At 36.8% G+C, this 16,176-nt stretch overlaps 1 protein-coding gene across 1 annotated transcript in view; it reads right to left on the bottom strand.

Annotated features, from left to right (window-relative positions):
• Positions 1–16,176, bottom strand: part of FAM185A (family with sequence similarity 185 member A) — a 48,722-nt gene that overhangs the window by 10,056 nt on the left and 22,490 nt on the right. Inside the window, exons 5-7 of the mRNA XM_049814151.1 lie at positions 14,625–14,666; positions 4,451–4,546; positions 2,030–2,164 (exon numbers count right to left, since the gene is read on the bottom strand). Of these exons, the coding sequence (XP_049670108.1) occupies positions 2,030–2,164; positions 4,451–4,546; positions 14,625–14,666 (273 nt within the window). The remainder of the gene's footprint in view (positions 1–2,029; positions 2,165–4,450; positions 4,547–14,624; positions 14,667–16,176) is intronic.

Raw genomic sequence — 16,176 nt, 5'->3', positions numbered from 1 at the left:
AGTACTAAATGATTTTAAGTTATTTCAGAATCTACTTGTACAAGAAAATTCTCAAATATCAACTTCAAGAGGAAGAGGTTGAGAATGAGGTGGGGGACAAGTGCTTGGACTGCAGAAAGAATACACTGTCCCCGCAGGATAAGGTAAAGAGAACTAGAAGCAGGAAGCATCTCCCTTGCCATGCCAAAGGAATGTTACTGACTTGGCAAAGAAAAGGGAGGCACTGTTTTCAACACAGTAAGAAAATGAGCAAAGCACACATTAAAACCATGTACTTCATCTCCCTTCAGGTTTGTTGCTTCTCACTGACCAGTGAAGAAAAGGGAGGAGAAAGCTGCTATAAATCATTGGTTACATTATGAGAAAAAACACTTAAAGCTAAATCCCAGGTATACAGACAGATGAAGATACATTACTTCACGCCAGCAGTAGCTCAGCTGAATTGTCTCCTGCAGAAAATCCATTCCAGGGTCTATTTTTCATTCACCCATATTACAATCAATTTAGATCTACGTTTAATAAAGTCTTTGTACAATGCTGTAACCTCTTTAAACAACCAATAATCAGTGGCCTAAAGCTGTTGCCTCTGCATAATTCTTGCAGATTTCCATGCCTTTGGGATATGTATATGTGAGGGTTAACTAATCAGAGCTGCTTTTGGCCTCAACTGCCAAAATAATTTCCATACAGAATGGTGGGTTGAAAACTTGCATCCGCTTCAGTGATGACTGTCCTACATAAACACTGATTGGGTCACGAAACCAGAGAAGCCATTCAGCTGCGTATATTTGAAACACCACTCTTATCTTTAATGTTGCCAGAATAATAAGATGATTGACTGGCCAGTGGTCATCCTTCACTGGGAGAAACATTGTTTTATTACTGAGGCAATTCATTCTGTAGAGCCTTGCTGGAATCTGGAGTCCTTCCACAGGTTTCTAGCCTGAGAACTTCTAACCATGGTTTTAAGAAAATTTGTATTTAATAACCACTAGTAAATTTAATTGCTAGTTACTGTTCAAGACAGGAAGAGATGCACCTATACATTTCAAGACTACTATTTTATATAAGCAGGATACACATTAAAATTATGTACATCCACTTCCAACATTTCCTGACTTTGAGATTATCATCTTACATAGGGAGGAAAAGAAGTTTTGTGCATGTTTTTCTTTGGTTTTAAACATAAGAAAACTCAAAGCCTCACCCAATCTGCTATCATAGCAGGTCATACTGACATAGCACGCTCAAAAACAAAGCTGGAGCCTTCAGACACATTACATTAATGTTTCCGCTTGAGCAAACTGAGTAATTGGTAACAGCAACAGCCTTAACTTCTAGATAAACACGTCTGCAGAGGAGGAGAGAAATATACACCCTGACAATGAATTGTACAAATGTTTTCTAAAGCAGGAAACGGCAAGACTTGGGATTCCCCAGTTCAATTTGAAATGCGTTAGAAGAATATTTCCAGTAATTGCAGGCACCTTTCCATGTACTCTCTGTTCCTCCATGCTCCAGCTTCTTCTGCTCTCCTCCTAGCTATCTCTCACCCATCATTTCTCAGCCTATCCTGCACTGTTTAACATTTATACTGTACATTTACAAATATGCCATATACCCCTCTTACTTCACCCTCCCACCCAACAGAGATACACAGAGAAAACTTTTCATTATATTTTTAACAGACATTCCCTGGCAATTTATTATATGTGACTGTCTAAGCCAACAAAGCAATGGGTCAAATTCAGCCTTGGATTACCTCCCACAAATTCACTGGAATAATGCTGAGGATGAATTTGGCTCCAAGACCTTTGTTAGAGAAGCAGTTGTTTGCACTCAGTCATTTACCAAACAAAACGAAAGAGTTGTCTAGTAACATGGGGAGTACAATGGCACAAGCAAACATTTGAACCTGAAACAGATGAAAGAAGATGATGCCAAGAGCAATAAACTCATAAGGAAACATGGATGCCTTTGACTAAGGCTAGACAGACATTTATTGGGAGCCAAGATTAGTAAGCCTTACCACTTATAGTTACGTGATCATCTTTGGAGGCACTCTGTGTTTCTTTTAACTGGATCTCTGAGCTCACATCCACTTTTCTTCCAGACAACTGTAAATAGGCTTTGAGAGAGGCAGGTACCTTGACTGTAATAGAGCCTGGTATAAGTTTAAATGAAAGCTAGTTAGTTTAACATTGAGATCAAAGCATGAAACAGGCAATTTTTTAGCTAACTTAAATCAAATCATCATTTGGTTTTGGTGGTTTGTTGTTTTTTTTTTAAGAGCCTTCAGACACAGTAACTTCTTTCTTTTGGTTTCTGAAAGAATAAATGAAGATATCTTAATTTATCATAAGCAGAATACTGTATGTCACATGTGGAAAATGGTGTCACTATTTCCCACGCAAACATGAAAACTAACATTGACATATACTGCTAGCAATGGTGCTTGGTAGAGGATCTTACTACAGGAATGATCAAGGGAAGCAAATCTAATAGATCTCACAAGTATTATAACTTCAGTTTCATCTTCTAGTTGCGTATTTACACTCATGAGCAAGGATAGGGGATTGGATCTGATGATTAATCCAGCCACTACATGGCATGTTATGAAAGAACTGCTCCTCTGGAATGATGAGATGCCACTTACATACTGTTAAGGCTAGCAATTGTCTTTGCTTTACTGCACAGGGCCAGGTGTTCACATCCTTGAACAGATGCAGTCTCAAAAGTGACTAACCAGTTTAGACTATGTATCAATAAAATGTAAACTACTAGCAAAATGGCAGCTTTGGTGGCCCAAATAATTCTACCCTTGAGATTAAAAACAGAAATTCTGACTTCTGCTTCCCCCAATTATGTGCTTCTATGCATCAGACTGAAGGCAGATGCTGGGCCCCCAACCTGCCCACATCAGTCATATTTGGAACTACTCAGTCACAATGTTTGGAAGCTGCGCTCAATGCATTAAAACAAAAACCTACCAAAATTCAGAATATGCTTTCTGTATACATGCTTCTTAGTTTTTCCCCAATTCCAACATTCACTTTAGAAAAACATAACAAGTTTCTTTAAATACATCCCAAAAGCTGAAGCAGAACATGCTTAGAAAACTGATGTTATAACAACTAAGTAACAGTCAGAAGGCAACCCTAGCTATGCAATTTAAATTCAGCAGAACCACTTGCCTGCATCAGTCCTGATGAACAAATAACTGTCAGTATAATTTAGGCCTAAATTTTGCTGGATACACAAAAGCCTTAGGATAAGAAAGGAAAAAGGTCTTAATCTTTGGGTCCTCCTTGGAGAGTTGCTCAGTGATGTGACTCATAAAATCCAACACACATACAGCTAATTCATCACGAATGGGACATTTTCTACACTGCAGCTGTCAGCAGTTACTCTCAATTTGCAGGGTAAATGGAAACAGAACTTCACCAACTTCGCCTTTACTAAACTGCACTGCCAGAAGATATATCAGGCAATGTTTTGAAAATAACTTTAATTAGCTTTTTTTAAATACCTTCCTCTTTGCTATTCATTCAAAGAGACATTAACTTAGTAATAACTTCAAAAGGTAACTAAGAAATAATACAAAAATAAATTTCTTTGCACCAATGGAACCAGAAGAGCTTGTACAGAAGGGCACACAAGTGATTTCAATGCATTTCCTTCATTGTTCCCATTCTGAGTAACTGCTAGGTTTTAACGGGGCACAGGCATTGTCTCACAGATGAGAGAAAGGTACCAAATACTATGTTCATTTGAATCACCTGAAGTGCCTGACATGATGTTAAAGTCAAGTATAAAAATGCTGTAGTGTTTTGGGTTTTTTTCCAAAAACTAGGACTAGCAAGATGTATTAAGGGCGTTGTCATTTACAGTATCCTATCTTCTGAATGGCAAAACTATTAATCCAACTTTAGGGGTAAGCTTTTAGCCAAGAAGTGAAATTCTATGGAGCAATCAGGAGAAAAAAAGGAAGAATGGTAGGGTAAGGCCCTCTCATCTTTGTTTTTCTGCCTTCTGATTTCAATAATGGGACACTTCACCCAGAAAAGGCAGGAAACAGAAATGTAAATGCATGTCCGTGGTCACTGTGCACATACATGTATCAGCATCATGGAGTAAACTCTGCTCAAGGCAAAGAAAGACTGTGATCCAAGTCAACTCTGCAGAATTCTGCTAGGTACCTTGCCAGGAAAAAAGAACGTATTGAAAAATACAAAAACTCTGTAATCCATTTTAAGTATCATTGCCACTTACAGAGTTTTCTGTATTGTAAGTATTTATATACATCATCTAATAATGAGGTAAAAAAGAATGTAGATAACCGACAATCACAAACTAATTTTTTCCAGACAGATAAACAAAAAAGACTCTTCCCCCCTTTTCTTTTACATCAGAAGCTGCCACAGAAAAATATTTGTTTTAGTTTTCTAACCTTTCTGGGATTTCAGATCCACTTTTCTTAATTGACTGACATAAACATCTATTGTCCCATGATGTGTAGAAGCTTTTAGACTTCCATCAGATGAATCTAAAAAAAAAAAAGAAAAAAAGGAACTTGCGTATCATTCACTCTTAAAATAAAAATTTGCTAGAATCTTTCTTTGTACTTTGAACTGATTTCATCAGTTCTTCTGTGTTTGAGAAGTATCTTATATTCATTTACTGAATGCCACACTTCTCTTTGGAAAAACAAGTTTCTGCACAAAACTTATCCCCCCAGTCCAGAACTGTGGCATACGCTGGTCCCAAGGCCATAGCCCTGCAGTTGTAGGTGCTGCAAGTCCAGTAACAAGACCCCAACAACACTCCCCTCTTTCTACAAGGATGAATTTATCTTCATGTGATGATCAAGCACCAAATTTGAACACTAAGATCTATTTTAGTTTCCAAAAGAGTTAATTTGCTCAGACTCTGCACAGGGAGAACTTTACTCAAGAAAGCTACCCCACACAAACAAGCAGCAGTTACACATTGTAACATCTCATTACGCAGAACTGTGTATCAGGCTTTGTGAAGTCTGATTCACTACATCTGAATTTTAAATAAATGTTTGAGATAACCATTGCACTTTAATATTTATAGGAAAACAGCATTCGTTCTTTGCCCTGGAATAGACAGGCCTACATTTTCTTCTATACCTTACTAGCTGAAATTTATGACAACAAAACTTTCTGAAGAAACGTTTTTACAAATAGAAAGCCTTTAAGAAGCCTTAATTGTATACTTGAAAAGTAGTCTTCTTACTTGCAATGTATTCCAGTTTTAAATACATAAATTTCTACAATATAACAGTGAAGTCCTAAAGAGTTAACTTTTGAACTACTGAACAGACCTATAGTCGATAAAAATTGCCAAGAAATTATGAAGCAACTCTAGAGAAGCATAAAAAAATTACATATATACATGAGCAAAAGGCAGTCAGTGAAACATCTTTTCAGATACGATGCTAGAAATGAAAGAACTGGCAAGAAATCTTGAAATACTGATAGAGACAGTCTTAGTTTCTGGATGTGCATAGAAAAAGAAACACAGTCAAACTTTCAGAAGTAGCTAAAATAACAAACTCAAAGCTGAATGAAACTTCCCATTTTAAAAAGAAAAGCATTAATGAGAGAATGAACTTGATTAACCATAAAAAGGACATCTAGCATTAATGCCTTAGGCTTGCCATACAGTTTTAGTTCTAAATAAACTCAGCTGGAGCTTTTCTGATCCCAGATCTCAAGCACAGATGTTGAAGATCAGTGTACTACATACAACAGTAAAAACATGGAAAGGGATTACTATCCCACAGCTAAAACCAATTTCTTTGTAGGGAAAAGTAATTAAAAAAGAAGTAGCCAATCCATATTTAGTCAGCTGAGAAACTGAGACCATCTTTGGCTAACAAGAAAACAGTAACAACTAGAATTGGATGTGAATGTTTCTGCCATCTCAATAGATTTTATGTTAAAGAAGTTCTGTTTCAAATCTGGAAAAAATTAATGCTTTGTTAATTGAAATTAATGAACTGGAAAAAAGGTTTTGCTTGTGTGACAATGAAACATTTTACTGATGATTTTTTAAAAGGTTGTTCATTATAGTTAAAAGTTAAAGTCATTTGAAAATTTGATATGAATCAACCTTTTTTATGAACATTTTTAGTAGTGATAGCTTGACATTTTCATGTGAAAGCTATTTTTACAGATATTCCAAATCAAATTTATTAACAGCCAATCACTGAGTCTCCACATAATCTTGACAGATATTTTGTTGGCAACAGATACAGGAAATATCCAGCCTCTGACTCTTCTGCTTTAAACAAAACATGCAATTAGTTCCCTTATCTGCACTAGGAAGAAAGAAGAGTCTCCTGTGATAGGACAGTGACCCTCTCCAGCAAGAGCAAGTGCTAACAGTCTGTACACCACCAGCAGCTGGTGGTGCTTTACGGGGACCAATGTTTATTCAGTGAATCCTTCCTCTTGCCACTCTTCAAGTACAAAAGCAGCTCTTGTGAGATTCTTCACAGTGGAAAGATGTCTTCTGAAAATCTAGTAGCCCCACTGCAAGACTGAACAAAGTATTCTTTTCTAGATTTTCAATTAATATATATTAAAAAAACCCCCAAACTTCTCATTTTGTCAGAGACTGGGTTCTGTTTGCAGAAGGCATAACCATAAAGGATGCAGAAAGAGGGCAGTAGGCATAGGTTCACCAACGCACAGATTTACCTAGAAAGTAAAAAAAGCAACCAAACAAAACCCCCCCAAAACCCACCAAACAAAGAACAGCCAACCTCAATGGAAAATGGAACGCTTTTCCATTGGAGAAGACCATTTTAGGAGGATGGGAGGATGCCAAATTTTGACTCCCAGAGTACAACACTGAATAGAAGGTTTCATACAGCAGAAGAAATTACAGCAAAATTTCAAAAGCACTGAGAATCTTGGCAGCATTAACCAAACACTAAAGCTGACATTACAATACCTGTTTAGCTTTGATCTATGGAGATAACATTAAATATATTTTATGGAAACAACTGAATATGATTTATGGAAAGAATTTTATGGATATGATATTAAACACAAATGCTTAGATACAAATAAGAATGCCAAGAGACTTAAAGTTGTTCATCACTTCTGCAAAGTCTATTAAAATACTGTTTAAGTTTTGTGTCTGTAAAAAAAAACAAGAAGGGGGAAACCAACAGAAAATGGATTAAAAACAGCAAAGATGAGGTTATATAACAAAAAAGCCCAAATTTAAATAAATAAATATTTCAACAAGAAAAATTACCCTATACTAACACAATCTGGTAGGACAAAATACATAGCTGCAATAATAATGGAAACAATATATATTTTACAGTTATGACAGAACAAAGCTAAGGCAATTTATTTTTAAATATACACTCAGTGTTAGCTGAGATCAATGTGAATAACTGAAGGTAAACCCAAGAAAAAAGTGCATACTTTGAATTCAGAGTTTGCTAAGGACTGACAGCTCAAGAGGAAATACAAGGATGAATTTTTCTACTGGAAATGGAACAGTTGGTCATTCTTGAGCAACTTCAGGTATTTAAGAATTTACCAGTACAGGAAAAATAAAGGGGGGGGGGGGGGGGGGGAAGCAGTGAAGCAAGATATCCTTGACAAAGTTTTTGTTAAGCTTTATGAAAAATAAGTACAGCTTGAAGAATAAGACCTAAGTCACATAACTTGAGTAAGACTATACAATTTAAGATGACTGAAAGGCCTACGAAGGTGACAAAACTGAAACATCATTTGCAACATTTAGTATCTCTTTTTCCTCCATTTTATAAAGCCACGTACTAAAAAAGGATTAAACACAAGCGATCTTTCCTTAAATCTATGCAAACCATACTTACTTTTCCTAATAACACATAATGACTGACATTGCTCATATTAAAATCAGTAACAAAGCTGATTTCAATAGGAAAACACAAAATATTATTATGATTTGGTTAAAGATAGGAGAAAGTGTAAGATTCCAACATATCTGAAGTATGAGGAAGATTTAATTCCTACTTAACTGGCTATCTAGTATCATCTGTCGATAAAGACTGATGAATTTTCTTGCTTTAGTTCATTGTTCTAAAACCATCACATGAAAAATATTATGAGAAACTGAAATGTATACATTAAATTTGATTCTATGATTCTAAATAGACTAATTGCACATACTACTAAAACTCATTAGCAGTCCTTACCACAGTCACCATCTAGACCTAGCAAAACAAATGATCTAACACAGAAAGCAAAGAAAACTCTCATGAAAAAAACAATTCCTTTGCTAACAAAATTGTCCAGATTATCCTTTTACCTCTAAATGATCTATTTCCTACTTAGATTTTAAAATTATATTCATTGGTTTTAAAGGCCACAGTTTCTTTGGGGTAACTTATTCTGTTCCAAAAAAAAAATCATTACATGCCTGAACCTGCATCATAATACAATGTGCCAAGTACAACTTCACCTTGATAAGCCTCTGACCTACTCTAGATCAAATGGGACCTTCCACTTCAAATATCTATCCACGCTTTCCATATCTATGCATCTTCTTCAACAGACTATGTCATACTGTGTTTACCATCTCTGCAAACCAATTAGCTATAGGTCTCTACTATTTTAAATGTTTAAGAGACTAATCAGGTGGAAGCAACTTCTGAAGAGATATGTGCATCTAGTCAGGAACATGATTGCCAATAATATGAAATCCCCACAAAACCTCCTCCGGAAGCTTCAATAAGTTATGTAAAACTGCTCAACTGTGAGCCTCGACTTTGAGGCCAGTAACTAGCAGTGAACTCCAGGGTCAATACTGGATCTAGTCCTGTTTAACATCTGCTCAATCATCCAGATCATTAATGAAGAGTGCAGCCTCACCAATTTGCTGATGACACAAAACTAGGAGAAGTGGCTGAAAGACCAGAAGCGCATGCTGCCATCCAGAGGGACCTTGACAGGCTGGAGAAATGGGCTTGCAGGAGCCCCATGAAGTTCAACAAGGAGAAGTGCAAAATCCTGCACCTGGGGAAGAACAATCCCAGGCACCAGTACATGCTGGGGGCAGCCCAGCTGGAAAGCAGCTTGGCAGAAAAGGACCTGGGGGTCCTGGTGGACACCAGCTCGAACACAAGCCGGTGATGTGCCCATGATGCAAAGAAGGTGAACGGTGTCCAGGCTGCATTAGACAAACTGTTGCCAGCAGGTCAAGGAAGGTAATCCTTTCCCTTTATTCAGCACTGGTGAGGTCACACCTGGAGTATTGTGTCCATTTCTGGGCTCCCCAGTACAGGAGAGACATGGACTTACTGGAGAGTTTCCAATGAAAGGCACAAAGACAATTAAGGGACTAGAACATCTCTCCTATGATGAAAAGGTGAGACAGCTGGGATTGCTCAGACTAGAGAAGGGGAGGTTCAAGGGAATCTTACCAAGGTATATGTATATTGGTGTATTGGGAGGTTGTGGAGTCTCCCTCCTTAGAGATATTCAAAAGCAGAATAATGTTGATAACACGCTAATGTTTTAGGGTGGTTTTTTGTTGGTTTTTTTTTTTTTGAGATAAGAACAGTTTAATAACTAAAAAACACAAACAACAATTATAATACAAATACAATAACAATTGTAATGAAAAGGAATATAACAAAAAAGGGAAATTAGACCCAAGAAAATACAAGTGAAGCACAATGCAATTGCTCACCACCCACTGACCGATGCCCAAGCAGCGATCCGCCCCTCCCAGCCAACTCCCCCAGTTTATATACTGAGCGTGATGTTCTACGGTATGGAATATCCCTTGGCTAGTTCGGGTCAGCTGTCCAGCCATGCTTCCTCCCAGCTCCCCATACACCTGCTTGCTGGCAGAGCATGGGAAACTGAAAAATCCTTAACTTAGGATAAGCACTACTTAGCAACAACTAAAACATATGTTTGTTATCAACATTATTCTCACACTAAATCCAAAACACACTGTACCTGCTACTAGGAAGAAAATTAACTCTGTCCCAGCCAAAACCAGGACATATATTTAAGGAGAATGCTGACCTACTCAGGAAAAAACCCTCAAACTACAGAATGACTTCTTAAGTTGGCAATGGTATTTTATCCCAACAGGAAAAGCACTTTGAGTTTTGCATTAGATTTAATACATAAATAAATAGTATTCTGCAAGACTGAATACATCCCTGTATTTTAATATGCATAAGACACGTAGTTCTTTGATATCATAGCTTCTTCTTTCCAAGAAGGACAAATACCCAAGTCTAGCTATGAATAAATAAGTCTAGATTCAGACTTTCAGATCTGTTCTCTTGATTTAAATCCATGGAAATTAAATCTTCATTAGCCAGATTTCTGTAGATTAACTTTGGCATAACTGGGAAATGTATGTTTGCAATATAATGAAGAAACCTGATATTTATAGGATACTGCATTTCTTAGTATGTACCTAATGTATACTAAATAAGAGCAAGAGTACTTAAGGAGATGTAAAAGATCACTTTGGATTCAGTTATCAAGAGCTTCCGGTGCACCCAAACCAGTCAGGGAAGGAAACCATTTTTCAGAAAAATCAATTATTTTTCCATTTGTGGCATCCTATGAAAGACTTTCAGACATCGTATCTGTAGGAAAATATTGCCTGCTAGAAGTTATTAGAATTGGATCATACTTGGATGTCTAGTTAAATTTCTACTGTCTGGAATGTAGACTGGTTAGCTCTATATTGGAACAAAAGTATCCATTTGTGGATGAAATGGGTGGTGTAGTCCATTTTTCTCCTACAAACAAATAGGTATTGACAACTGTGCAAAATATACATTCTACAAGTATAAAAAAGGTATCTTATCAAGATTTGAAAAAATATTGCTCCAAATACAATATAAACTTAAGTACTACTGTAACAACATTCAGAATCTTCAGTGCCATGATACAAGGTGCTATAAAACATACGTGATGTAAAATCACCAAAATTGTTTACTGCTAATAGAAAATGTACAGAAGTAAAAAAAGCTTATTCTTTTAAGCTGCAAGAAAAACCCTATTGTTCTCAGGCAGCAGCTACTTTTTCTGTATGCTCCAATTTTTAGAAGTAGTTTCTTCAGGACATTAACTCTGTCCAGAATACTATGTAATCTACATTCAGAAGGACACAAAGAGAGGGAAAGGGAAAATGGAAACAAAGAATGATGATAAAACCCAATTAGTAATTCATCAGATATTAACTCATAGTGGAATTTTTTTTAAAAAACTTTCATTTTTCATAGCCTGACACCTGAGGGATAGGAAAAAGCAGCTGATTCTAACCTGCCTGGAGAGCAGCACCCTTAATATAGGATGGTGTGGAAGACAGCATGGGAACAATGGGGGGAAAAAAAATTACAGGTCTGTCATCAGCAGAACACAGAAGAAGGTCAAGTTCTGAAATACAAGGTTGGAAGATGAAGGACACTTGAAATGAAAGCCAGATCATTAACATACTTGAAGCGGATGGCAGACTAGTTCCTATTAAGAGACAAGTGTGTCCATGGATACTTCTTTTTTTAAAAAGTACTTAAGAGCTGTACTTTATGAAGTACAATAAATGCCTTTAACAGAATTCAGAAATGAGGTTTTTAATTTAACAATTCCCTCGATCACATGTTCAAAACTGAATCCTCAAGACAAAATTTACAGATGTAGCATTACTTCTAAACTGTTTATTGTTTTATTTTTCAGTTATCCAAAACTGTCTTAAATACCATAATTGTTTTCCATAATTGATTCCCTTCTTAAAATAAAATTTTGGTGTTTTCTCTAGGGAATTGCCTTATGATGACACTCTCATCACACAGCAAGTCACTGAAGCTTTTAGGTCATCTAGTGTGGGTTACTGAATTTAGCACAGTAAGGCAAACAGACACCGACATATTTAAAAAAAAGTTATGAGCTTCTTGAATCTCAATATACAGTTTTCCTTGTCAGAATAAGTCCCTGCTGCCCATAACCTGGTTACGGTTGTTTCTTCCCCTCTGAAACAAACCAGCCACCATAGGCTTTATCATTTCTGACTATACCAAACACAGAAGATTAATTTCTTCAATGCATAATTGGGTTAAACATGAGTCATGCAGTAAGGAAAAACTGCCTTTTTTTTTTTTTTGAGCTGGTAGGGGAAAATTTGGCTTGGCAGCAGAGTGGAGAATACATATTCAGACCATACCAATAACATTTAGAAATAAGCAAATACTAGCAGGACTGAACATGAGCCAGCAGCATACCCTGGCAGAAAAGAAGTCCAACAGTATCCTTGGCACTATCAACTGGAACATGGCCAGTATATCAGGGAAGGTATTATCTCTGTCTACTAAGGACTTATTAGACCACAGCTCGAATGCAGCATACAGTGCTGGGGCTCCCAAGAGAAGGGAGACATCAATAAACTGGAGTGAATGCAGCAGAGAACCACCAAGAGAGTCAGGGTGTACAACACCTTCCCCATCAGGAGAGGCTGAAGGATGAGGGCTTGCTCAGCCTGGAGAACAGATTGCTTCAGGACCTGACAGCAGCCCCCTAGTATCTGCGAGGAGATGATCAAGAAGGCAAAGCCAGGTTCCTCAGAGCAGTGCATGATGAGAGCACAATAGACAACAGACATCAGCCGAAACAAGAGAGTTTCAGTCTGGAGAGAAGGAAAATCTTTTTCACCCTAAGGACAGTCAAGCAGTGGAACAGTTTGCCCAGAGAGGCTGTACAGCCTGCATCCTCAGAGGTTTTCAAGATCACAGGCTAAAGCCCTGAGCAACCTCACAGTTGGCATGGCCTTGAACAGGAGGTTGAAGACCAGAGACTGCTTGAGCAGGGGGGCTGGACAAGATGACCTCCAGAAGTCCCTTTCAACCTCAACCATTCTGTGATTCTGCAACTTCCTGAGGTCCCTTCCAACCTGACTCTTCCTACAAATTTACCAAATTAAAATTTAAAAGATTAAGCTAGTTCTAAAAACAAAGTACTCCATTACTTTTGGTAAGATTATTCAGATTTCTAATGACTATTCTAAATAGAAACTTAAACTAGGAGTAAAAAAAGGTCTGGTTGTTTTAAATTAAAACCCACACAAAACCCATAGAACATTTGTTAGAAGTAGGAAGCTTCTAGCATACGGTTGGAAAACAATTTGTCTGTGACTAACAAAGCTCACAGTACTGGAGAGAAAGAAAAAGGAATAATCCCTACTTTCATATTTTAACACATCAGTGTGAAACACCACCACATGCCAGATGCTTAAAATTGGACTGAATTTTGGATAGAGTCTTCAGAAGTTAAGAATAGATTTAGACAAACAAGTAATACCAAAATAAAAAAAATAAATCAAACTATTCTATAAATAATAAAAAAGGCAGAAAATTAAAGGGACTAAGAGACAACAGCATTGGTTTCCTATTTTAATGCATAATCATACAAGAATAAGAAACTCAATACAGTCGCTTGTTATTTCCCCCCCAAATACTTTTTTAAAAAATCCAGCACTCTCAACTATGCTTTAGTTTGACTCGTAAATAAATCTCTCAAAAGCTAAGGATACATCCCCAAAATCTAGAGATGAGTGCATTTTTTCAGTTAACTGATAAAATTCTGCTTCCAGTGAAATAACTAACTACATCCCTAGGTAAACCCATCCAGGGAAGTTAGAAGATCTGACCCATTCTTCCTACTTCTTTCATCAAATCCCTGTCAGGTCTCTGGCAATCCAGCAAACTATCTTGTAGTGTAAATTTCTCATACACAAAAACCTTTCACTTAAAATGTTACATTTTCTTTCTCAAGCTTTTAGAGTTGAACCACTACATCTTAAAAGTTATTTGCCTTTGGAAAAATCCATAAAAATCTAAAGGATGTTTAATGCTCTTTAGGAAATGATTAAGTCTAACTAGTGCTTTCATAATTGAAATCTGAAAAATAAAGTTTATTCAACTGTAAGATGTGTCTTTATGTTTAAGCTGAACCTGGTTAATTAAGGAAAATCATCATCATCATCATTTGTTGATGGAAAGAGCTACCTCCTGTGTTAAGAAACCTTTATTTAAACACTTCATATTCTATGAGTTTATTTAACAGAAGGAAAAACAGACTAGCAAGCTTAATTTAATTCTGTGGTTTAATGACTAACTCAGAAGAATGTGTATTGCATTCATTTTCCAGGAATGTTAGTATAGATTGCTTAGAAACAGAAGAGTTGTAATAGTACAGCTCGTCCCTGAACAATGCTTAGCGAGTGACTATGGTTACTACCATTAGGAGAAGTCTTTGAGATTTGGGCCTGTAACCAAGTTCATTTACAGAAGGGGAAATCCTTCTACGTACATTCAAGAAACAGAGCCTTGTCTATGATTCTGTTACTTCAGTTTTCTGCCATAGAAATAACCAGAGTTCGAGCGTCTCACTTTTGTGTCGAGGTACTATAAAATGGTCAAAGAAGGGGCCATAATATTTTCCTAAAATAAAAGCAAACAAACCACCATGCAGCTTTTTACCACTTTGACTTTGCATGCCTAAAAAGGAATGAAGATAAAATTAATTTCTACAATCCCACTTTATATACAGAGAGAAGGTAGAACCTACCTACTGTGATACTCCCTGTTTTGGTCTGAAGGCTGGTGTTACCTATTAGGAAAAGAAAAGGGGAAAAAATGTTAAAAGTGTATTATTTAACAGCTTTCTGAAATTGTAACAAAGGCTAAAGTAATGTGATCCTATAGAAGGGTATTATAGTTGTAGTAGTATATCTGATTTGCATATAGAAGCAAAACAGTAATATTGCTTGAATATTTTTACTTTACAAACAAAAATGTCAACACATGTGGGTAACAATGAAGTGATTCCAGACAAGAAAAACACTGACTGGATATGAGAGAGAACAGCAGAGAGGCATTGTGAGGCTAAAGCACAATATTTTCCTATTTTATTCTGGACCATGGGGTTTTGTTTTGTTTTAATTGCCCTGATGCCTGCAACAGCACTATGGATGATGTAAGTAGTTTAATAGAATGACTAACATAAACAGTTTCTGTTTTCCTTTTATTTACATACATACACGCCCCCTCCCTGGGGATTTTTTTGCTTTATCCTCAAAGGCTACTTCCTGGACTCACTGAACATTACCTACTCCCTCCAAATTTATTCTTATGTGCATGATGGTCCCTTGTCAATGCTTTTCATTGACTGCAGTGAAATCTGAGTGTGCTGGACAAACTGGAGAACTTCAAACAAAAGAGTGTAAGGCATAAAACATAGAATAGTCTCCTACTGAACTTGCGTTACTTTAAACAGGCACTGGTGCTTTAGCCTTAAAATCTCAAAATACATACTCTTCCCCTTTACCTATGGCATCAAGAGAATCTGGAAGGAAAACAGATGTACCCCATAACAGAAAAGTCATCTATACTACTAACAGTTGAACAAAGTTTGTAGAAACTTCCATAGTTCCAAGTATGTTACACATATATCATTGCCTCACAAAAATACTTTATATTAAAAACCTAAACCACAACATGTCATTCCTTCTACACTCTCATCCTCCCAGGAGGAGGACAGACAAATAAGGTTGATCACAGTAACGGAGTCCAATTTAGTAATACACAGTATTCACAACAATTTTCAGATCTTTCAGAAGAGGTCTTTAAAAATTGCAAATGGATCAAGCTCTGGTCCTATCATTCTGTAATTACACAGTAGTAAACAACCACTAGGGTAGAATGCATTCCACTATATATGACCTGTAGTGTTTGTCTTAGTGGTATGTGGGCTGAAAGCTAGAAAAGCAGCCTATCATCAATAGTCTTAAATTAAAGATTTCAAGCACATACTGTACAAAATACTTAGGGGTTCTGAAAATCAGAGTTGAAACAAAACCATATTTTAATGAACTTGAAAGACATTTGGCTTTACTGTTTGCTGTTTTTAAAAGGCACACTATAACTATCCCACCCTTTTCCCCACTTTATCATGAGTAGCACTTATTTTTGTACAACCTACAAAAAGCTTAGGGTTTTGTCAGCTAGCAGCTCCCATGGAGCTGAAGCTAGATTATACTCTGTCTGAATATAGCCCCTGGGACTTGCAGATGTGTTGGTCTGCTCTTTGTTTTTCTGGGTTATTTGTTTTCTGTTTTGAT

Source organism: Accipiter gentilis, chromosome 11 (genome assembly GCF_929443795.1).
Source record: "Accipiter gentilis chromosome 11, bAccGen1.1, whole genome shotgun sequence".
Lineage (NCBI taxonomy): Eukaryota > Metazoa > Chordata > Aves > Accipitriformes > Accipitridae > Astur > Astur gentilis.
This window is presented reverse-complemented; position numbering and strand designations above follow the sequence as displayed.